This window comes from Callorhinchus milii, unplaced genomic scaffold (genome assembly GCF_018977255.1).
Source record: "Callorhinchus milii isolate IMCB2004 unplaced genomic scaffold, IMCB_Cmil_1.0 Scaffold2, whole genome shotgun sequence".
Taxonomy (NCBI): domain Eukaryota; kingdom Metazoa; phylum Chordata; class Chondrichthyes; order Chimaeriformes; family Callorhinchidae; genus Callorhinchus; species Callorhinchus milii.
The window spans coordinates 90,378,783-90,404,004 of NW_024704743.1; the positions used below are offsets into that span (position 1 = coordinate 90,378,783).

General features: G+C 38.1%; 1 protein-coding gene across 1 annotated transcript in view; it reads right to left on the reverse strand.

The window, feature by feature from the left end:
• Positions 1-5,530: 5,530 nt before the first annotated feature.
• Positions 5,531-25,222, reverse strand: part of dcaf13 (ddb1 and cul4 associated factor 13) — a 34,252-nt gene continuing 14,560 nt past the window's right edge. Inside the window, exons 6-11 of the mRNA XM_007903212.2 lie at positions 24,694-24,771; positions 24,515-24,597; positions 22,739-22,903; positions 16,964-17,099; positions 7,085-7,248; positions 5,531-5,921 (exon numbers count right to left, since the gene is read on the reverse strand). Of these exons, the coding sequence (XP_007901403.1) occupies positions 5,834-5,921; positions 7,085-7,248; positions 16,964-17,099; positions 22,739-22,903; positions 24,515-24,597; positions 24,694-24,771 (714 nt within the window). The 3' untranslated portion in view covers positions 5,531-5,833. The remainder of the gene's footprint in view (positions 5,922-7,084; positions 7,249-16,963; positions 17,100-22,738; positions 22,904-24,514; positions 24,598-24,693; positions 24,772-25,222) is intronic.

Genomic DNA, 25,222 nt, shown 5'->3' on the forward strand with positions numbered 1-25,222 from the left:
TTTGTATGTTTTGTTTAAAATTTATTAAAACTACAAATCACTGGATGGGCCTTTTCTTTAAAACCAGCTGAATCTGAATATTACAGAATCTTCTTGCACTCAGTTTCATTAGTTTAAATCATAACATCGATACATTTATTCTACTAATAAATAACTCCAGTAGTTTTGATCAATTATGGGTTGCTTGTGAGACATGCAGATCTGCAGTATTTTGAGATTTCTTCTGATCAAGCTGGCTCAGTTGGTCACTCTCGCCTCAATTCAGAAGTTATAGATTCCTAATGTCAGGACTTTGAACTCACATTGTCCAGGGCAGGATGGTCCAACCGTTAGGCTGCCGCGGGCCGGATTTCCTATTTGAGAAAGGTCCGCAAACCACATCCAGCTGGTGATTTTATCTTTCCCTCCCTCCCTGGTGAACGACCTCCCAGGACAGTGGCAGGAGCCGGCTGTGGGACAGTGGAGTGGAGTGGAAATAATAATGGCTGTTATTGCAGTCTATCAGGAAGGAAAACACGTCTCGTACCAACCGCATACTTAGCAACTTAGTCCTGCCTTGTACCACCCTGCCTGCTCCGTCCGTTCAGCGGCCTGCACCATGTCTCCCATCCGACCCATCCTACCATCGGTGGCTGGTCTTTCAGCCTCTCTGCCCCCAAACTCTGGAACTCCATCCCACGGTCCCTTTGCCTCACTTCCTCCCTTGCCTCCTTCAAGGCCGGTCTCAAGACCCTTCTCTTCGATCGTGCCTTTGGTCACCCTCCCACCTCTCTGCCTTCCCTCACCCCTATACCACACCTCCCCCATGCTCGGGCCCCGACACCTGACTGTTCAGCGCTTTGGGACATCCTCCTGACATGAAAAGCGCTCTATAAATGTAATTTTGTTGCTGTTGTTGTAGATAGTGACCCGTGTGGCTGATTGGGAGATAGAGGGGTTGGGAGATGGGGAAGAGGGGGAGGCGGGACAGAGAGGGGGAAGGGGGACACTCTCCTTCTCTCCCCCTCTCTCTCACTCTTGCATACACCCTCCTTTGCATTTATATAGCGCCATTCACACGGCGTAGCGTGCCGGAGTACTTCACAGTGGCGGAGTCTGACAACGAGCCAATGGGGAGAGGGAGGGGGGAGGTTACAATAAGCACAATCAAAAGGAAAGGTCTTTTGGTGGGATTTGAAGGTGGGAGGGAGGGGCAAGGCAGAGGGATCAAGGGAGAGTTCCAGAGTTTCGGGGCATAGTGGCTGAAGGTACGGCCACCGATGGTGGAGCAGAGAACATGAGGGACAATTAGGAGGCTGGATCCAGCCAAGGGGAGGCAACATGTGGTGGAGTGAGGGGTAAGCAGGTCAGATAGTTAGGGAGGTGCGAGGGAATGAAGTGATTTGAAAACAAGTGATAGGATCTTGAAGTCGATCTGTTTGTTGATTGGGAGCCAATGGAGCCTGGCAAGGCCTGTTGTGATGGGGGTATGGAGTTTCATGCGGGTGAGTATCTGGGCGGTGGAGTTTTGAATGAATTGGATATTGTATATGGTGGAGCTGGGGAGACCAGCGAGGAGGGCATTGGAATAGTCCAACCGGGAAGTAACGAAAGCATGGACGAGGGTTTCGGCTGCATGGGTTTAGAGGCGGGCAATGTGGCGGAGGTGGAAAAATCCTCAATTACTCTCTCATTCCACTTCTCAAACTCTCTCTTCCCTCTCACACTCCACCTCCACCCTCTCAACCACTCTCTCCCCTCTCTCCTACACAGACTCTTTTTATGCCCTCTCACACTCTCAATCACCCTCTTTCAATCCCCCTCCCTCGCTGTCCCCCCACCCACCCCCACCAACTCTCTATCCCTCTCTCCCCCTGTCCTTCTCTCTCCCTCTCAATCCCTCTCCCCCATTCAGCCACGTGTGTCACTATCTGGACCACGTTGGATATGGCCCGCGGACCTTTCCCAAATAGGGAATTTTGTCCATGGAAGCCAAAAGATTGGACCGCCCTGCTGAACATAAAATACGCAAGAATGGGGACGAGCTCCCTCGGGTAACTGCTCCCTGTAGATAAAAGTCAGCAGAACCCAGGAGGGGATACCTGTGGAGTGGGTTGAGGCCTTGTCAATATGTATATTGTATTGTTTGTTGTGTTCAATGGGAAATTTCCAGGTGCGTGTAAATGTTTTTTTATTTATACTGTACCCTCAGTAAATATATATCTATATGTAAATTATAATGGGGAAAGTTCATACTTGTCCTACTGACGTAATGGCAGATTCACAAGCAGTTTGGAGTCTCACACATACTGCCACTATTGAACATTTAATCACCATGTGGACACACTCACAGATGCCCTCAAGTAATATAATACAAAATTACATTTGTATAGCGCCTTTCACGTTGGGAGGACGTCCCAAGGTGTTGGAAAGTCATGGATTTGGACCTGAGCAGGTACGAGGGGTTGGAATCACAGAGGGTGGAGGGCAGGGAAGATGGCTGAAGCGTGGACGAAAAGGAGGGTCTTGAGAAGTGCCTTGAAGGAGGCAAGGGAGGGAGAGAGGCGAAGGGAACGTGGGATGGAGTTCCAAAGGTTGGGGGCAGAGAGGCTGAAAGTGGCAGAAGAGGTGATGTTGCAGAGGTGGGGGAAGGCAGAGCGGGTCATGGCACGGTTGTGGGGTAGAAAAGACAGTTGAGGGTCAAATGAGAACACCAAGGCTCCGGACTGGCTTAGTGAGGTGGAGTGTGTATCCTTGGATGGATGATGCTGTCAGCGCCTGAGGTAAGGAGGCGCTGATGGGAGCCAATCAGGAGGGCCTCGGTCTTGTTGACATTCAACTGTAGAAAGTTAGCTCTCATCCACGCCAGTGATCCTGGAGTCAAGGGTGGAGGCAGAGAGATAGTTGGGTGTCCTCCGCATACATGTGGAAGTTCAGCCCATGTTTACGGATGATGTCACCCAGAGGGAGCATGTTCAGGTTGAAGAGGACCGAGGACAGAGCCGAGGAACGCCGCACGAGTCTGTGCGGGGGCTGGAGGAGAAGCCGTTTGTGGAGACAAAGTGAAGACCTTCCTCTTTAACTGTATCTACAGTCATCTTCTCCCTCTTGTTGATTCAGTCAAACTCCCCCACTGTTAAGCCCTCTGAAATACTACTCCACCTGAATGGTGCTGCATAAATGCAAATTGCTGTTGTTTGCACAAGTAATGTCTAATATTCACACAGTTGCTATGTCCCATTGGCACTGTATTCAACAATTCACATCTATATTTTCAAGATTTGAAATATTAATATTTTACATCAATCTTAATTAGAAGGCAAAGTTAAATGAAAGTTTAATGAGTTGTAAAATATAGTAAACATTTACACTTTGATAGGTGCTTGGTTTATTCCAACATCTTATCTTTCCCTTAAAGAATCTTATGATTATTCCACAACTGATCATGACCAAACTGGTTTATTAGATATATTTGTGTGAATCAGATAAAACTGCTTAAAAAGGGAAGGAAACATATTTTTTAAAAACAATCATAATTTTTTTGAGGGGCGGTGTGGGTAGATGTCTGATACTTTATGCATTTATGTAGCACTATTCAGGTGGGGTAGCATTTCAGAGTGCTCAACGGTGGGAAAGCTTGATGCTGAGTCAACAAGAGGGGGAGGTGACTGTAGATACCGTTCAAGGGGAAGGTCTTCAGGTGCGATCAAAAGATGGGCAAGGAAGAGGCAAGGCAGAGGGATTGAGGTAAATTGAGGCTTGCATTATAATAATAATCTCACATCTTCAAGACATCTCAAAGCACTTGACAGAACATACTGTAGTGAATTGACTGTATATGTTGTGGGGGAAACGCAGCAAATTGAGCACAGCAGTGTCCCAAAAACAATCGTGGATTGAGTGACCACATTTTTTTTTGAAGGGATTATTACCACTGGAAAAGCAATCTGCCAATCGACTAACATCCAGGTTCCTACTTACTGCTAGGTAAACAGAGGTGTGTGGAGTAAGGAAACGTACCCATGTTTGCACCTGCCCAGGAATCAAACCCAGGTCCCTTTGCTTGTGAGGCGAGGCTTTAATAACTAAACTCCACAATCGCTGTATTAATATCTATCTCAGCACGTATGGGTTTTATTGTAATTGGTTATAAATAAAAATAGTAATTATTGGTCTATAATTTGCAGGTGCATGTTGTAATTTCCACTTTACAAGACTTGGCAGCTTGCAGACACTATACACTATGATTCCAAATAGCAAAGGGTCATACTGTACGTCAGCAAATCAGAGTATAGAGATGTGGGGTCCAGATAGTGGGGGACAAGAAAGCCCATGTACACGACAAGATAAAAGACTGTTAGAAAAGAAGGGTGCTATCGGCAACCCAAAAACACTAAAATAGCAATGAATTGTCTTATGCGACTTGGTGGAGAATCGCTTCCATATGGGAAAGACAACTTCAGGAGCTGGCCTGCTGAATTGGACAATGCAGTAAAACCTTTAAATTGAAACTGAGCACCACTTCATAAAAATGCATGCGATTTAATCAGTAAGTTTGATTAGTTAGATAAATCTGTCTTTATTAATTTTAAAAAAGATTATAATGTAAAATGATAGTACCTATAATAGCTGAAATTTGAAATACATTTTAAAAATTCATGCATTTCAAAATACGTTTGAATCATACATGTGAAAGGTAATGAATACACAGAATTGTTAAGGATTATGCTTGCCAATACCAGCGCTCACAAAACAAATGAAGCAAAGTAGCCTCCTTCCTAATGCTCCTCCAGCAGGCCCCAATGGCCATAACCCTATCATATTAAATTTATTTAGATTGCAATATTAATAAAGCTTCTGTTTTCCATTTTTTAGATGTAAGTGAAATCAACAGTTTAAATTTACTTATGTTAATCGTCCGATTTTTCACATTTAAAAAGTAGAATAGTTGCCGCAAATAAATTATCAATTGTACATTTTTACTCAATATTAAGCAATTTTGCACAAAAAACAAATATATTATGAATCACTTTAATATTCTATTCATATAGTACTATTGTGATTTTAGATGCTTGATTTGGTTCGCAAAATTTAAACTATGTTAAAAAGACAATTATCGAGCTGATATGGCCAGGTTCTGCTAAATGTGCATTATCCATACAGGTAAAGGGAAAGCAGTAGATGTTATGTCTATGGATTTCTGTAAGGCATTTGACAGCATACAACATAAGAAGTGAAGTAAATGTAGAGGGTAGATTTGTTTTAAAGGGAATTGATGTTCATAATAGGAACTAAACTCTAGATTGCTAAGGTATCTTCATACATACTGAAATAATGATTTGCAATATTCTGCAACAATAGATAGCTCTAGGCTGTGAATAACATTTCAAAGAATAATCATGAGTCACATTGTGTGATGGATAGTGTATTGGCCCTTAGCTGACATTTCATTTCTTTTTGGAGAAATCAGGTCAGGAAATATTGTATTCCAAGCATTTGAGAGTGAACACCCTGCCATGAAATATTAGAATGAAAACACACCTCATTAAAATTAGTCTTAGTCCAAATGATTTATTTGCATAATTCCACCCTTTGCACTCTTTCAGGTCATACTCAATTTATGATGAATTACTTTCAGAAAAGTTAACATAACTCTCAAAAAAATACAATAATGAACAAATTTAAACTTGGAAGTTATTTTTAAAGTTTTCTTTAAAACTAGCTTGGTAAAGTTGGTTTAAATCGGAAGATGACCTTTACATTTTCTTTTTTCGGCAGATGATATCATTTTTTAAAAAAAAAGTTCTCAAGAGGTTCCCAATAACTAAGATAACTGTGTTCTGAAATACAGCCACTATTTTACCACTGCCACAATGTGCTGCTTCTTTTCTGGGACAATTTTTACAGATCCAGGCTTGCTATGCTTGCGACGATTCATTTCCCTGAAAGTAAGAAAGAAACAGTTCCTTGAATGATACTCCTGTTTGGCAAACTCAGAATATGTTGGTGTTTACAGCTTACTGCATCATTTTCTGTTCAAACTATGAAATAATTCGATGGAAAATTCTTATGCAAATAAAGATGGAATTATTTCTAACACATTTTCTATGAGATAGGATCAGCAAATCAATCAAGTAAACTCTACTAATTTGAGCAATAGTATGCCAACGTTCCTGTTCTACTACTAGATTTTGCCTGTCAATTTTATTGGAGAAAAGGACGGAAAAGAAAGTGTGTGAGAAAAAAAAAGTCCTGAATCTGAATAAACTGTGAGTCTTTCTGAGACCAGCTCCCTGGTCTCTGCGAATACCAACCATTCCACAACCAGCCTTTTGAGTCTATACAATTGCCTGCATCCTGCAGGGACTCTCACAATAATTTTACTTTGTTTTTTTTATAGGGAAATGCCTGAGCTACACTTGCCCCATCAGGAATAATCAGAACTTAACTGTGGAATATGGATTCAAACTCACATTCTACAACTCTGCAGCAAAGCTCAGCTATTCTCAAGACCTTAAAACATTCTTTATTGTTAAACTGGTCTGTATTGTGCACTGTAGTATAGCGGAACGATTTTCATTGCAAATAATGAATTTGGTCGTTAATCGACTAAGCATTGGTATATTCAGTAGAATTCTTAATTATTTCATATTTCCAAGATAGTACCTCGAATTACTTTAGAAATGTAATTCAAAAAAAGTTGGTTAGAGATTTGAGCAACCCAAAATACTACAGAGCAGCATGTATCATGCAGTGGGTACATAAACTCAAACCTGCATCAAAACAAAGTGTGAAAAATGGCTGCTTACTGGGCTATCAAATTGCTGCTAACTTCACTTCCTGCAAATTGTGCACATGAATGATCCGGGTGAGAAGCAGCACTGATGTCACTTCCTTTGCAAATCAAAAGGGAGTGATGTCAGTGGCAATTTGATAACTTGGAAGGTGGCTATTTTTTAGTACAAAAACTGGCTAGGCAGGGCCGGAGGCTGGGTGTACCACCTTTCCGCTATACCACAGTGCACAATACAGACCAGGGCTAGACTGGGGTGAATGATAATGCATATATACAATTTTTAGTATAATGGAATAGTCTAAAACATACTTTCTGCGCCTTGATTCTCTCATGATGCGGAGTTCCTTGATCTGGGTATAGATCGATTTAGGCAAATGACGGTGGCGAGCTATTCGCTTGATCTGAGGATGATGCAGGAATTTTTCTTTAAGTTTTTCATTATAGTTTAGAGCAGCCTTCTCCCTTGGTGAAATCTACGGAAACAAAATACATTACGTTAACACAACTAAACATGAAGTGGTTGAAGTCTTGCAGAATATTTCAGTGCATTTATATTTACATTTTTTACTTTTAATACTTGATTTGGATCAAAAACAATTTCACTTAGTGGATTTTGCTGGATGGGGCAGGGGAGAAAGAGGAAGGTTGTTAACGTATGCATTATCAATATAAATTAACCTAGCATTATCTCAATGAAGGGATATTGGTTATGCAAACGTGTTTATTGAAGCATCATTGGAGATTGGAGCTGGTTGTCTTTCTGCCTGATTGCACTATGAATGTGGAAGCACTGACTGGCACTTAATCTTTGTTATGATGCTTGTTGGGATTTTATGCACCTCAACTATCACATCAGTTGTAACAGGGTTCTATTATAATTTACGAGAGATTTTAAGCACAGTAGTGCTGAAATATGTTCATAACTGGCTTTCAAGGATCATTCGAGAGACCTGGGTTTGATTCCTGGCAGGACAAAATATTGGGCAAGTTTCCTTACTCCACATGCCTCTGTTCACCTAACAGTAAGTAGGAACCTGGTTGTCAGTCAATTGGCAGATCGCTTTTCCAGGGGTAATAAATCCTTCCAAAAAAATAATACAAATAATAAATTGGTCACTCATTCCACAACTGTTTGTGGGACACTGCTGTGCACCAGGTTTCGCACACAAAACATGCAGGCAAATCACTTTACAGTATATTCTGTGAAGCGCTTTGAGACATCTCAAAGACGTGATTAGGCGCTATATCAAATGCAAAGATTATTATCATTATTAAACAACACTCTATTACTGGTTCTGGAATTTTTTTTCCTTCTGCTTGGATCTTAAAAGTTGCATGACTCCAAAACCACACATTTTTCTAGTTTGCTTCTAAATTACCAAAATACTTTCAACATGAAACCTCCTTGTAATCTTCTTTGCAGCTGTTAATTATATTAAATACTCTAACATGTCATTCACATGGTTACAAAGTTTAAATAATTTAGTGTAGCACTTTAGGAAGTTACTTTCATTAAAATGGTAAAGCTGCAAAAACAATTGGGGTCTGAAATCTTGACCTGCAAGCATAAGAGGAATTGTAATAAATTAAGAGAATGTCATTAATGTCCTACCCTTCACTAGCAATAATTATGTAAGAAGAAACAGAAATGTTATGTCCTAGTGAACTTGATATTAAGAACAAAATGATTTAAAACCATAAAATCTCAATCCAATGTCATTAAATGCTAGTTTAAATCTCACATAAGTCATTCCATTATTTTATTAAATTCCATTATTTAACATCAGCGATAAAACTGAAACCTTTTATTTTACTCTCTGCTTTCTTTTAAACTCTATATCTAACATTGACCAAGATCACTTTTCTCCACCTTTGGAACATCACCTCTCTCCTTTCTACTTTATTTTCAGCACAGCCTAAACCCTTTAGTTAGAAACCTGACTTTAGTTAGAAACCTCGCTTAACCCTCAATATTCCAGAATTCTGGAGCCAGTAACCTCTCCTGCACTAGGATCTGAATGTCTACCACCCCGACCTCACCCACCTCCATTGGACTCATGATCACCAGCTTTTTTTTCTTTTTTTGGACAGCGCAAAAAACAGCCATTCATCCCAATCAGTCCATTTCATCCTACATATATTAATTCTTCCATACCTCAAGAATATGATGCACAATATCAGCTGCAACCCCTATGGGATATTTCATATTGTTCAGTGATGTATATCATAATTCAACAAAGCATTCCATAAGAGCTTTTTTTAAAAAAAACATTGCAAATGTTATAGTTTCTTTATTTTTAATGGGAGGTCTTTTCTAAATTTGTTCCTTAAAATAAATTGAGAATAGCTAGTTCCACCTTCCGATACTACCTCGCCAAAATAGCAGATCTGTCATTCTATCATGTTCTCCACAGTACTTTATCCCATTTGGAAATATATCCAGGATGCAGATGGTTGAGAATGCATGGCTCTTGTATTCTGGAAATTAAATGAATTTGTTTCTTTAAATAGTATTTTTAGTTGGCAAGATGTTGGTAGAATCACAATATTGTGATTCAAGGTATTTGTATTCAACATATTAATACAAATATCAGTGATTCAAAAGATTTACAATAAATATTTAACTGGTTTAGAGCCCAAACTTTTAAATTAGCTAAATTCATTTTAAATGGAATTAAATTACTCTGTTAAGCATTTGGACTAACATAGGACAAAATACACCACAAACTCACATTGTATATTTATTAACACATTCATTAAAAAGTAAATATTTGAATGTACAAATGTTCAATATCTATGAAAATAATTTACAGATCAAAAGTGTAAATGTTTTGAAGGTGTATAGAGATCCTCACTTTCAAAGCTGATCTGGTCAGTGCACTTAACACTTAGCTCTACACTTCATTCTCAGTAATTAAAATGTGTCTATATAAATATTATATGAGAGCAGACCCCTGTAAATAAATTTTATTCAACTATTGTGTGAGCTATACACTACTGAATTGTCTGAAGAGTAGTAAGCACAGCACTGAATTGTCGTGTGAGCAGCTACCACTTATCCTAAGAATACAGACCACTGAAGTGAGAAGTTTCAGTGTTTATGAGTGGGCAAAGCAAAAACTGTGACAATATTGCCCATGTAGTAAACTATAGATCATCTGATCATATATACAAAATATCTAAACTAAATTATTTTGAGGGACCGCTGTAATTAATACGACCATCCAGAACTCAGAACAAAACCACACTCCCTTCTATTCATTTTATTTTGACTGTTTGTAGAAAATGAGAAAGATGACCAAACATGTGGTTTAAAAAGATGGATATTGAGGCAGGCTGAAGGTGGGGTGGATGTGTGGGGAGAAAGTCCGGTACTGTGTTCCAGAGAACTCAGTAGAATGTCTAAAAGCTTGCCCAATGATGGTGGGGTGGCTTGGGCAGGAGAGATGAAGCATGTCGTTGTTAGCTAAGTGAAGGGAGTAGCCAGGTTGGGAGGATTGCAGGAGGGTGTCGAAGTTGGGTGGAGCAAGGCCACAGGATTCTGAACACGAGGGCAAGGATCCCGAGTGCAATCCACTGAGGATGGAAGCTGCAATTTACATAATCTTACCACTGATTTATTGTACGCCATTCCATTTACAACAAGCCTACGATGATATTCATAAAGAAATTTGAATGAAAGAGGCTCATTGGATGGAAAAATGATGTCTTAAGGAAACCACCACTAGGAACAACAACAATAATACATTTGTATAGCGCCTTTCATGTCGGGAGGATGTCCCAAGGCGCTGGACTGGGTACAGCATTTCAGACCCGAGCTGGGGTTGGGGGGTAAGGGAGAGGAGGGGAAGAGGGGGGGGCTGATGGCATGGTCGAAGAGGAGGGTCTTGAGGCGGGCCTTGAAGGAGGCTAAGGAGGGGGCGAGGTGGAGTGATTGGGGGATGGAATTCCACAGGTTGGGGGCAGAGTGGCTGAAGACTCTCCCGCCAATGGTGGGGCGGGTGGGTCGGGGGACATGGAGCAGGCCAGAGCCGGCTGAGCGGAGGGAACGGGCAGGTTGGTAGGGGATTAGGAGGTCACAGAGGTAGGGTGGGGCGAGGCCATGGAGGGCTTTGTAGGTGAGGACCAGGATCTTGAACTGGATCCTCTGAAGGATAGGGAGCCAATGAAGTCGGGCGAGAGCGGGGGAGATGGGGTCATGGAGTTTGGTGCGGGAGAGGACACGGGCTGCAGAGTTCTGGATTATCTGCAGCCTGTGGTCGTAACGTTTATGCATTGTTCTACAATGAAATACATTCTTTGAAACTTAAAATGTAATTTATCAATTCATGGAGTTGGTAACATTGCCGAAAACAACTTTTTACTATAACATTGAAAATATCTTAATGTAGAACTGTTTTTAGAGGGGCTTTGTGCTAACTTTCAAATGGTACATTTATAATTAATTTTCCCTTTGTGCACTTAATGTTGTCCACTAATTCCATTAAAGAAATAAGGTATTAGATTTTATTTAATCTAGGTCATTTTGACCTGACAAACTAAAAGACAAATCATTTGGGCTTAATTAAATCATTCCTTTCACTTTTATATCTCAATCAATGAAGAGTTCCAACTTCCATTACTAGTTAAATACATGTATCATGCTCCTTGCAGTTCAGTTCATTTTCCTAAGCCTGCTTAAATAGCTGTGTCTGTCTTAATAAATCCCTGTCTCATTCGTTTTACTGGAAATTGTCAAAGCAATCTAAATTCTAAGGGCTTTTACTCTAATTAAAAGCAATGATTTTCTTTAATTCAATCCAAGAAGAGAAAACTGCTGCTGATCTAGTATAACTACAATGCTTATGCAGAAAAAAGTATCAGTTAAGCAATTTATGAAGGTCTTGAAAATTATGTGCATTCTAATGGGATTTCTAGGAAAAACAAATCTAGATAATATATTGCCAGGTCACAAAATCTACTGAAACGCTGAAGGTAATGTTAAGGAAGATACATTTTAACCATTATTAAGTAATCTTAAGTTAATTGCAATGACAAAGCATGTTTAAGGCTTCCACTGTTACTCTCTTCAGGGAAAATACACTTCATCAGGCAGCCTGTATTCCATGTTGATTTTATTCCAATAAATTCACAGTTGGAAAGTCTTTGCTATTGTGTCTTCAATGTATCAGTTTTCTATGCTCCCGTTTAAAGTACATCACATTACACATTTGATCAACTAAGATTTCTGGGTGTTCTAAGAAAGCTTCATCATTTCAAAGCACAATTGAAAAGAAAGGGAAGGGACTAATGCCATGATACAATACAATATTACATGTATATAATGCCTTTATCGTCAGGAGGACGTCCCAAGGTGCTGGACAGTCCCAAGGGTAGCCGAAGGTACAGTCGAAGAAGAAGGCTATACAAATGTAATTTTGTTGTTGTCTTCAGATGGTACTTGAAGGGAGGGAAGAGAGGGTGAGGCAGAGTTATTGCAGGGATAGAGTTCCAGAGTGTGGGGGCGGAGATGCTGAATATCCAACCGCCAATAGTGGGCAGAAAGCGTGGGGACCTGAAGCAGGCCAGTGTCCGCCGAGCAGAGGGAGCGGACAGGCTGATGTGAGGTTATGAGATTGGAAAGGTGGGGGGACCAAGACCCTGGAGGGCGTTGAAGGTAAGAACAAGGGTTTATGCGTAATTGGCTGCCGCGTTTCTCCCACAAATATACAGTCAATTCACTTTATAGCATATTCTGTGAAGCGCTTTGAGACGTCTAGAAGACATGAAAAGCGCTATATCAAATGCAAGGATTATTATTATATTATTATATTCTGTGAAGTGCTTTGAGATGTCTAGAAGATGGATAAGACCCTATATCAAATGCAAGTATTATTATTTATTTAGGGCAGCTGATATGTGTCAGCGATGTCCCATAGAGCCATAAGAAATAAAATAACCATTTGAATGAAGCAGGAATATTGGCCAGGACACGAAAATACATCCTGTTCTTCAAAATATTGCCATGGGGTATTCAAACAACAACTAATTCACCAAAACAGATAGCAATGCATTCTCTGGATAATATGTTAAAAGTGGCAAAATTGTTGAGAGATTTCATCTTTCAGATGAGATGCAAATATTCTAATGAAAAATGGTCAAGGCTACTGGTTTATTAATAAAATTAAATTGCCTTTGGTGCACAATTCGTTGAACTTTGTTTATTTGGAAGCATAAACTCTGGGCCACTGTCAACCCAGTTTATGATATCTAGGTCTGGAGTGGGGCTCAAACTCATGATCTTCTGATCTGAGGTGAGAGCACTCCCAACTAAAGTTGGTTGGATAACAGTTTTTGCAAACATACTGGACAATCTCTGAATTTTTATATTGGAGTCATGAGCCTGCAAGGAACTAAAATATGTGAAGCAAATTTGCATTTGGTAATCCTAGTATTTGATTAACTAGCCTTTGGACTTAGCCCTGACTTTCAGCTTTTACAGATGCAATGAAGATGGACACCTCTCATACTGCTGTAATACAAATGACATCTCCAGGATACAATCAAACATTGACAATAGGCTGGAGTTATATCGCCAGCTCATTGCTCCCATCCCGCACTTATTACAAATAAACAGGTTCTGTACGGTGTAATACTAATATCAATTTTGTAAACATTGAAGAGCTAGAAGTCCTGGTCATTTTTTAAAAAAAGCAAAGAGTATTCCTGTGGAAAGTCTTGGGAACTTTTGAAAACAGCTTATATTGAAAAGTTCACTTTACAACAGCTAAAGTAGTTAGTGTAGTTGCACTATAATTGGTACAAAGCCAAACCGATACAAGATTAACTACCTAAAGTGGGCAAAAAAGGAACTCCTAAACTACAGGTGCAATGCGAAGTGTACATCAGTTCAATAATAAAATTACCACAAATTAGTGTAAACTGTCAGAAATGATTTCTAAGGATGGGGAAGGCAAGTCAAAATTGCTTCCTAGAATTCCTAAAAAGTTGGTCAAATGTAGGATGGAATTTTGTTTATTCCAATGCAGTGTGAAGGAATGCTGAATTGTCAGAGGTGCTGTTCTTCAGATGAGATGTTAAACTGAGGTCCCATCTGCCTGTTCAGGTGGAGGTTAAAGATCCCATTTGAAAAGAGGGAATTTCTCTCTTAATAATAACAGCCAATAAACCTACAGCTAAAAATTAAGTATTTTGCCACATGGTTCCTTGTGGGATATTGCTATGCACACATTGGCTGTCTCGTTCACCTACAATATACACTTTACAGTAAATCCTGTGAAGCGTTTTGAGCAGTCCTTACAAAGTGAAAGGCGCTATACCAAATACAAGGATTGTTTAAATCATAAAAATGGAATAAATTACACAGAAATTTATTACACAGAAAAAGGATTCATTCTGAAAAATTAAGTAATTGGATTGCCAGCATTTTACAGAATCCAAAGATGAATGCAGCACATAGAGAATATACTGCTTCTTTAATGCTTACGTGATAACAGGTACAAATAATAATAATAATCCTTGCATTTGATATAGTGCTTTTCACGCCGGGAGGACGTCCCAAAGCGCTTCACAGAACACACTGTAAAGTGAATTGACTTGACTATATTTGTGGGCGAACGCGGCAGCCAATTGCGCACAGCAATGTACCACAAACAGTCGTAGAATTGAAAATGACCAATTTATTATTGTTTTTGGTGGGATTATTATTAGGCTCTGTGTGGAGTAAGGAAACTTGCCCAAGGTTTCGGCCCTGCCTGGAATTGAACTTCAGATCTCTCGCTTGCAAAGCGAGTGCTCTAACCACTGAGCTACAGGACTCCAAGTCATCAAGGTTTTCAACACATATTGTTTAAGAGTGTCTGGTAGAATAACAGTTCAAACGCCTGGTTCACAAACATGTGGCAGTATTTTCACCTACAGGCCTGTGGGTCATTTAAATCTGTCAGCAATAAATGTGTTTTAGCAGCTGCTATGTTGAGAGCAGTGGAGAATCTTGTATATTTTCTCTCAGCCTGCTGCAAGCTTGCTTCCAGTCAGTTCCACGTTTGGATTGGTAACAGATACAGCAACACCACCTGCAGTCCTGGTTATGGACACATGATGGCAGGCTTGGAAAATTAGTAGAAAGGTCCCACTTTTGCATTATAATTTGTAAAGTTAATGACACAGATCCAAGGATAGAAGTTTCTAAAATGTTGAGATTATTTGCTAACAAAATATACAGTCAAATTCACTTTACAGTATATTCAGTGAATGGCTGTGAGACGTGTCGAAGACATAAGGCGCTATATCAAATGCAAGGATTATAATTATAATTTTAGAAATTGTCATGGGAATCTGCGTTCATTTAGACAGTCAGATGAGACCTTGGTGTAACATTTCATTCAAAGGACGATGCCTCCAACAATGGAGCACTCCTTCAGCAATTTGAACACATCATCTTGGCTGACACCCAACAACCCCCAGATAAAGTGGTCACTTCATTTCACGGCTGTTCTTTGGGACATTTCTGTGTGCAAATTGGCTACAACAACAAGATTTCATTTATAGAGCGCCTTTTATGTCAGGAGGATGTCCCAAGGCGCTGGACAGTTGGGTCAGGACCCGAGCAGGGGGGAAATGGTCAGGGTGAGGGGAGGGAAGGGAGGGAGCGAGGAGGGGGTAGAGAGTCGAGAGGGGAGCTGAAGGCTCGGTCAAAGAGAAAGGTCTTGAGACCGGTCTTGAAGGAGGAAAGGGAGGAAGCGGCGATGGCACTGGGGGATGGAGTTCCAGAGCCTCGGGGCTGAGAGGCTGAAGCCCCGGCCACCGATGGTAGGGCGGTTGGGGCGGGGGATGTGGAGCAGACCGGAGCCAGAGGAACGGAGGGTACGGGCAGGTAAGTAGGGGCTACTATATCAAATGCAAGGATATTGTTTAAATGAAAGGAACTAGCAGAAAGTAATGGTTATTAAATAGAGAACATACTGAAGAAACCAATTATGAAAACATTTGTCTGTTAACCAAGTGCTGGCAGCTATTGACAATCTTTACCCCTGGGAAACCAGTTTTCATTTAAGTTGTTCAGCTCACACAAATGTTACTGATCAAAGCCCAATATAGCTTTACTAAAGTTAATCGGTAGAAGCTTTATCAGAGTATCAATTTGACAGTTACATACAGTATTAAACAAAATACAATTTTAAAAACACTTTATTCACCTATTTAAATCTTCTGTTTATTTACCAGTCTTTCTCCAAGTTTTTAGCTCAACCTCTGGGTAACCTTATTTTGAGCATTATTATTCTATATATCCATTTTTAATCCTTTTTCTTCAAGAAATAAATTAATGTATTTCAATTAAGTCGGTGCACTGATTTTTTTCATATTTCAAGAAACCACAGTGCAACAACCAATCTAGCATGAAGTCTACGAAGCCAATCTGTGCAGTCGAGTTCCCACTTGTTTTCAGCAAAATAAATGTCACAAGTTTGTAATGGTTGTATAATAGACCAACCGTGTCGATCAACACGTTTAATGTCAGATTGAGAAGGGTTGCCACAGCATGAGCCATCTCACCGTCAGCCAAAGGGAACCACATTCTGCACAAACAAGTTGATACTTCTATGATTTGATAGGTGAGCTAAAGCAATTCAAACCAAAGTAAAAGTTGAACAACAGTGGCCATTTCAGATGCAGAAAACGGCACTGAATTTGGCTTATAGTAATAATACTTACATTCATTTTAGCACCTTTTACTTTGGGAGGACGAACCAAAGTGCTTCATAGGATATACTGTAAAAATGCAGTGGCTGTTTGTATTGTGTAGGCGAACGGTCCAATGCAGTACTTTTGATGAAAGTGAGACTGAGACACTCCAGACGAATTTTAAAAATGATACATGTTTATATGGACAAACAAGATAAAAAAACAGGATAGCTGGGGCAACTTTCGTAAAGAATGAATGGATGCTGTAATTAATTAATCAATTTATTAAATGACGTTGTTGGTTTTATAAATTTCCTATCAAGATTGGTGGTCGTTCTATGGTTTCTGGAAAGATATAATTCTATTTGTGCACATTTTTTTGACTTCCATTAAAACCATGTTGAAATTATACCAAAAACGTGTAGAGCAGAATATATTCCCACAGTACTTCATACTGAAATAGCTTACATATTCTTATCAAAGTTTTCTTTAAAAAGTACTTACTATACCAAGTTTTTCTGATGCATGAGCCTTCCATAAACGAATATTCATTTCATCTGAACCACAAAGTATGTACTTGCTGTCTGCAGACCATTTAACACACATAACGTGCTGCATACGTTTTGTATGGTACACTTCCCTAGAAAAGATAACATGATTACTTTATCACTGAATAAGCATTTTGCAGTGGCATTACTGTTTGAAAATCAGTTGTTGCATGAAACAAAATGCAAAAAGGAACCTGAAGTATTGAGTCAAAAATAAACATTCTGCAATCAGTTCCATTCGGGAACTAAACAGAAATACAAAATAGTTTATCCATGATAATTTTATTTATTCGCTTATTTTTTTGCTGCACATTCCAGTTTAGGTTTGCCTAAGTTATCTATATTGCCATACTTAAAGTCCAGATTACACAGTCACTTATATATATGCTGTACAATTATTCTCAATTTCTACAATATTCCAAATTGCAATTTAATTAAAAGCAGCAACCATCTGAAACAGCTTACATTGTAAATAGTCCAAAGGCTTAAAATATATGCAAGAAATTGTAAGAGCTAGTCATGAAAAAGTTGTGCCATTAAGGGGCATTTTATACCAGATTCAAATCAAGTTCCAATCATCCTGGATTAAATAAAATGTGGTTATTTTATACATTTCCCATGAAATTAGGCACAGGGCAACTCCTAGGCAACTATCATGAATACTTTACGTAGCTACCTTTAACTAAAAGTAAGTTATATTTACTTTCACATGCTCAGCAATACGTTTCCCATCAGTGCAAAATGATAGAAAATGAAGTTAAACCAATCTGCAAAAATAAACACGTTTTAAATGATTTGTAAGGCCTTACCATTGCAAAAATGCTAGATTTTTCACAGCGAAATATGATCTACCAATTTCAATGTTTAATACTTTTAGGATGTCAAATACATATAGAGGAAGCAACGTCTTGCGTTTTCTTTCATAAAAACAAATTAAATCTTATTCCAATTGTCAGGATTGTCTGAAAATCCTGGAGTAGCACATAGCACCAGGCGAGTGTTAAAGTTACTTTAAACCACTGTGAAACCTAACGAAACACAGGTTCGCTAACACAACAGGTGCCCTATGGGCACATCGCTGGCTTCCTGAGAGCTTGGTAAGGGATGGAGAGAATGTGATTGTTGACTTTGACCAGTGGAAGGGGCGGAAACTGGATTGGAGGGACTAGAGGAATGAGCTTTACGAAAGGAAAGAGCAGAAAAGAGCATAGCTGGGAGGCGCCGACTCATTTTAGCACCTCGAAGAGGAAGGGGACGTTGGAGATGGGTCAGTAGCTGGAGAGCCTGGAAGTCTCAAGTGAGGGCTTCTTGAGGAGGGAGGTGATGACAGCAGTTTTGAAAGGGGGTGATGGTATGCCAATGGAAAGGGAATTGGGAATTAGAAGCGAAAACTGAAAGAAAAATTAAAGCACAGAATAATCTTGGTTAAACTCAAAATAAATGTCTATCGTTAATGCTGACATTTGAAAACTACATTCTTCTATATTCAGCAAATGGGGAATTTCTGCTAAATCATGATCAAAAGCTTTAAAAGCTGTATTAAAATCAATATGTAACATCTCCGATCAATGGCACACTCAAATAAGTATTTTGCTTTGACCTTTTAGGCATCAGTACCTCTAAATTCATAAGAACAAATTGACAACATATTAAACAAATTAAATAAAGAAGACCATATAAAGTGGATTATGGTTTACATTAAGTAATTATCTTCCCCAAAACACAATAACTACAGAAAAAACCTGCAATGTGTGACAAACATTTCTAAAATCTAAAACATGTAATACGAAATAAACTAATTATGAACACTAAACTTTCTAAAGCTGCAGTATACATACATAGTTTTTCAGACAATATTTCACTCAATTTCCATAATTTCCTTTTCATAAATAGAATTGTATATTTTTCTGATTTTTTTTAATGCCCTTTAATTAGTTAAGAATTTCACTGTATTTTTTAAGGTCCCACAAACATAATCTGAATATTGAAGACAACATAACTGTCTGCTGCAATCTGGATTTCCTTTATCCTATTTCACCAATTCACTGGGTCTATGCAGCTCTCATTTTAGATATTCTTTCTTATGAAACTGTCCAATCATACAACTACTGCTGCAATATTACTCAATCAGTGAAACTATTTAGCTCACCAGTACAGAGACGAGTTCATTTACAAAGGAAATATGAAGAAACAAGAAGAAAAGTTAAGGACACAAATTGAACACAAAATTATTGAGGGGGAAAACTACAGTAGAAAGAATATTCAGAAAAATTACAAAAATAAAGATTTGGGAAAGTGACTAAAGATGCCAAAGTAAATAAAAGCCATAAAGATGAAAAGATTTGATATTAAAAGGAAGCAAAGCAAAAATGTAAATAAATCAGGTTAATATTAGATTTCTCACACAGATCAGATATATTTATTACAGCACATTATGGATCAATTGTAAAGACGTATGCATATATGAATTGTACACTTTAGATGATCAGAATCTGTGTGAGAAGTCCTCCTGTTTTCTTCCAAACTAGACTTAAAAACACAAGCAGTTTCTAAATTGGCAATCTTTATTGGAGGTCTCAGTTCTAAAGATATATGGTTTGGACGATAAAATACATCTTTCTGGTCATAAATTTGCTGCTGGACAACATATAGCATCATAACTGATAATATTTCTCTAGAAATGTATCCAATTTCTTACATCTCATTCATACTATTCATTACAGTGCTTTCTCTGGTATTATTATGATTTAAAGAATACCATTTCCATTATCACAAATAGTGTGGAACATAGGATATGCTAGATGAAAAAATACCAAGGGCCATCTAGTCCATTGCACTGCAAGTATACTGAGCAAAAAATTCTTGGAATTCTATGTTTATTTTTGCAAGTCGATTAAAACAATAAATGTGTGCTCTTCTATTGAATTCCAACCACAATAAAATCAAATCCAATTGTAGATAAGGATTAATCACAATTGATCATACTGCAGATTTATTTAAAAGAACTAGCAGCAACAAAACCATCAACTTACTACTATTAAGTCCATCAAAATATTGAGCAAAAAGCCCAACATGTCTGTCCATTTATATATTTTTGGGGGACAAAAATGACACTTCTCCAGAAATGTATCCAATTTCTTACATCTCATTTATACTATTAATTTCAATGCTTTCTGTGGTATTATTATGATTGAAGGAATAACATTTACATTATCACCAATAGTGTGGAACATAGGATATGCTAGACGAAAAAAATGCCAAGGGCCATCTAGTTCACCTTCTACCATCCTGGTAGTCTCATGCTACAATAATAATGGAGATATTGACGAATCATGGCAATCAATCTCTATTGATTAGTCTACAACAGACTCTGGCATTAGGCGAGGAAAACCCACCAGTGGTGAAACGCTTTGGGAACCATAGGTCCTAAGGTGCCTGTGTTACATTTTTTTCCTTCTATTTTTTTTCTCCATTGGCATATAACTCTCTGTTTCTGTCTCATCTTTTCTTGCTGGGGTGTGCTTCCAGGGTGTTGTTTGCTCTCTGCTGCACTGCCCAAGTGGTACGTGTTAGCCTTGTCAGTGAGGTTTGGGAGGCTGATCAATTGTAGAGGGTGGGTGGTGACCTGACCTCTCTTACCTGGTTTCCATACATAGGCACAGCAGTAGAGGGCTCAGTCAAGGCACCAGGAATCTTGCCAGGTGGTCCCCTCCTTCATCCTGAGAAGTCCATGAGCCAATTATAGTCTTCCCATGGAATCCCAATTGAGACCAGCAGACAGGAAGTTGAACCAGTGAGCTCCTGGTCTATAAACTGCAGCTCTATCCACACCAGATATCTGTCCCCATGTTTTTTTAAAACATAATACTGGTAAAATCAATTATAGCTTTTCCATACTATTGAGGACAGAAAAAGTGCAATTCAGAAAGAACTGTTCTGAACTTCCTTCACCTTATCCTCAAAATAATGTCCCAAAATGACATTCTATATTATCCACTAGCTACCTTCTAAATCCATTTTTATTAGCAATGAATAATGGTCAGTTTTTTGTTCTGAACACATATCTATTTGGAATTCAGCTAAAACTTGAGCATATTCACTTATAATTCATACTACTATCAGGAAAGAGAATATTCTGGTGTAGTAATGATCTAGGTTAAGATTTTCTTTTGCTGAAATGTACTCAACAGTGTACTTTTTGGAGGTTAATGTGTGTGTGAGAACTCCATCCACAGTATGATTTATGCAACCCGTAGCCTCCTAATGGACAAACTGAATACAGTAAAATGATCCTTGCATTTGAAATAGCACTGTATCTTGTATCAAAACATGGTAAAGCATTACAGATTTTTCTGTGAAATGTAGTACTGTGTACATCTAGACAAACCAGCAGCGAATTGCACACAACAATGTCACATGTGCAACAATTAAATGATTGACTATTATTTTCCCTCTGAATTATTTTTGACCAATACACTGGTCGAAACTCACTTCTCTCTTCGAAGATGGGATACCATGGGATCTTTAATGCCACTAAACAGGAAGAGGGACTTTGGTTTATCGTCTCATCTGAAGGTGGCACCTTCGACAATGCAGCACTCCCATTGTAATGTCAGCCTAGACTTAAGATCTCAAAGTCCTGACTTATTTATAATTATAATATTTTGGCTTCTGGCTTATTCAGTGCTGCAGGCAAATTTATCTAGATTATTTGGTAGCTTGGTTTAAAGGTTACTCTAGGCTTCATAAATATATAATTTACTATAAAAATGTAAATTTGCTGTATGCCTCTTACAGACCATCACAGAACTACATTTTAAAGAACATGTTACAAAATCATTGGTAAGCAGTGATTAATGAATTGCAAATTTTAATATATAAATACAATTCAATCTTCACATTCAGATTCAAGATGAGAGCACATAGCTAACAATATCTAGATATGATTGCCTCAGGTTATAGTACAAGTTTCTGCAGGTTTTGAACATACTTGCACTGACAAATCCATCTTGAACTGAGAACTGATTAATCCATGTTTCTCTTTTTAAAATGATTCATTCACTTGCCATCACAGAACACATATCACAAAGTTATTGTTTTAAAAATAGATAAATCTCCTATGTCAAGGCAACTTATTCAATCTCGTGACATTTACAAGCTCTTGGTTTGCACTGCCACCCAGTATTTTATTTTTCCTAAGTCACACTTCGTTGATCTGCAACAACCATTTGTATTTTGTGTGTTTGTTGGAAATAATAATCCTTGTATTTGATATAGTACTTTATCAAGACTTTGAGATGTCTTAAAGCACTTCACAGAATATACTAGAAGGTGAATTGACTGTATATTTTGTGGGCGAAACGCGGCAGCCAATTGCGCACAGAAATGTCCCACAAGCAGTTGTGAATTGAAGGACCAAATGTATTTTTTTGTGTGATGGGATTATAAACCCCAGAGAAGTGATCCGCCAATTGACTAACAACCGGGTTCCTACTTCCTGCTAAGTAAACAGACGTGTGGCGTAAGGAAAAGAAATCAAACCAGGATCCTCTCGCTTGCGAGGTGAGTGCTCTAACCAATACTCTCCAACAATACAGTAAAGTTCATGCATGATAGTATATAATAAATATTTTTGGAATAAAAGGGAACCTGAGTGGGGTGGATTAAGCTATTCTTATAGTTCTCAAAATAAATAATTTTAAAAGGGATAAAAATGAAAAAGGTCACCAACCTGCTGTGCCCCTTGTTTGAAGGGAAGATACGAATACATTTATCGAAACTAGCGGAGACAAATTCCTTTCCTGTTGGGGAGTAATCTACATCAAGTACGGCCGAGACGTGATCCATATGCACCATAAGAGGAGAATCAAGGGAGCGCATGTCAAATGTATACAAGCTGAAGAAAGAGTAAGGCAACATTAAGATTTAAACATATTTCACGTGATTTAAATTAAGACTACAAAAACACTATGTGTATTTGTTCTTTGTTACTAAAAAGATGTCTTAACATTTCTACTCCAGTTTCCCATTTCACCTCCATTTGCAGAATTTCTCCTCTTAGTCAAGGCATTGAGCTTGTTCATTCCACTTTCCCTTTGAATTGTAACATATGGAAATGGTGAATATGCTACCTTAGATTTTGCTTACAGCATGCTTTTGAAGATTTGCTTTTAAAAGCAATTTAGGGTAAAAAAAAAATTATAGTTTAATGTTTTACAGAGAACAGCACTATATTCTGAAAATACAATCTATTGTAAACAACAAAGAACATATTCAACAGCTTACATTCAAACAAGAATATAGGACTGGGTGATAAGCCACACTTCCAAAATGTGAAAGGCTTGTTTTTTTCTTTTAGCACCAAAGTCTTCTCTCAAAAACTCATTTGAGAGGCTGGTACTTTATTAATAGCTATTATGCTTCTGATAGATAACATTTTCACACACCACTAATGTAATCACTTGCTATATTGCGGCTCAGTCACATGAAGCTCCACATACTTCATCCAATATTTCACCTCAACTGAATCAAGACCAAGATTCACAAGTTGCCACAAAATGAAAACTAACTTAAAGTATAATTAGTCAATATTCCTACAGTTTGGGATCCAGCATAAAATAAGATTTATTCTGCAAAAAAGATTAAATTCAATTCAGATTTAGCCAAATTATTTTGGGTGAAATGTTGTCCTCATCGAGGTGAGGGTTATTCGCACTGAGAAATAGAATACTTTCCCATTTTGGGCACATAAGGAGGAATTGAAAGGGAAAATAATACAAATTTCAAATGGGAAGTAAACTAAAACTGTTTTTATTACTATTCCAAATACTAAGCAGATGAAAACTTTTAGATTTTATATCCCCCCCTCACCCAGCCCAATGCTTAGTGATGGTCAAGCGAAGTAAAGTTACCAAGAGTAAAAATGATGACAAGATTTTCAAGGTTCTAATTTTGCTAGGAGTTTTATGGCTTAAAATGTACAATAAAAACTTCTTGAAACGGATAGTGACGAATAATCAATTCATTCACTTATAATCAACAATAAATTCCTGTCAACTACTCTAAAACAAATCAATGAGCCTTTTCAAGATAGTCACTGTGAGCATCCATAAAATTAAATTTACTGCAGTTTTAGCAAAGCAGCGCAATAGGCTTTTGGCTGCAGCATTCTTTGGTAAGCACTATCTATATAATGAAGTACAAAAAAGCATTCCCATATAATAACATTACGCCTAAAGGCAGAAGGAGCAATTCTTCTGTCTCCACATACATCAAGCTATGAAAAATACATTAATCTCACCCTCCTGCAAATTTATTTTACATTGCTCTTTGTCTTGGGAGGGGAAAGGAAAGCATCTTTGTAATTCACTGTATACAGGGTTAGAACTCAAGTATTTAACTATTCTAAGGACACCAAAAGAGAGCTGAATAAGCAAAACAACAAACCTCCACGTTCTTTCCTCTCTTGACCTACCCTTGAATCAATATTTTTTAAACAATTACTTACTTATAGTCTTCATTTGCTCCAGTAAAAATAAAGGCCTCCATAGGGTTCCAACATATAGTGTTGGTCCTCAGACTCATAACAACCTGTCCAAATAAAAGTTTGAATTGAAAATAAAAAGTATATAATATTTAAATTCCATTTAATTTGTGTCATTTTCTAGATAACATTAAGCGTCTTACCTTCTTTAATGGCGTTGCTTGCCTCATATCATACAGAACAATATTTCTATCTGAAGCACAGCTTGCAAGAAGGTAGGTCTGAAATCAAATAGAATAATTGACACAATCATTAAACGATTGCAGTCATTACATGCAAGTTCCAAAAAAAAATTGGAAATCAAAAATAGTAGTATGAAATTAAACCAAATTTATGAAAGCAAACAAGTAGAATTTTGAAGCATAACTGACTGCAAAACCCATACTAACATTTCATCACACTATATGCAATATAAATGTATTTTCAAATAGAATTTAGTTTAATGCTCATTATCCCAACCCACCCCTCCAGGTTAAAAACTAAAGTTTTCTTTATTAAGGATTCAGTTTCTAAAAAAAAATTTCTCTAAAAACTTTCGAGCAATCACACTGAATGAGCACTACATATCCACATCCCCGAAATCTCACTCTTCAAAAAAAATACAATTCAATACAGCTTGAAATGTACAAATAGTAAAAAATCAAGGTCTAAGAATTGGGATCTATAAATTTT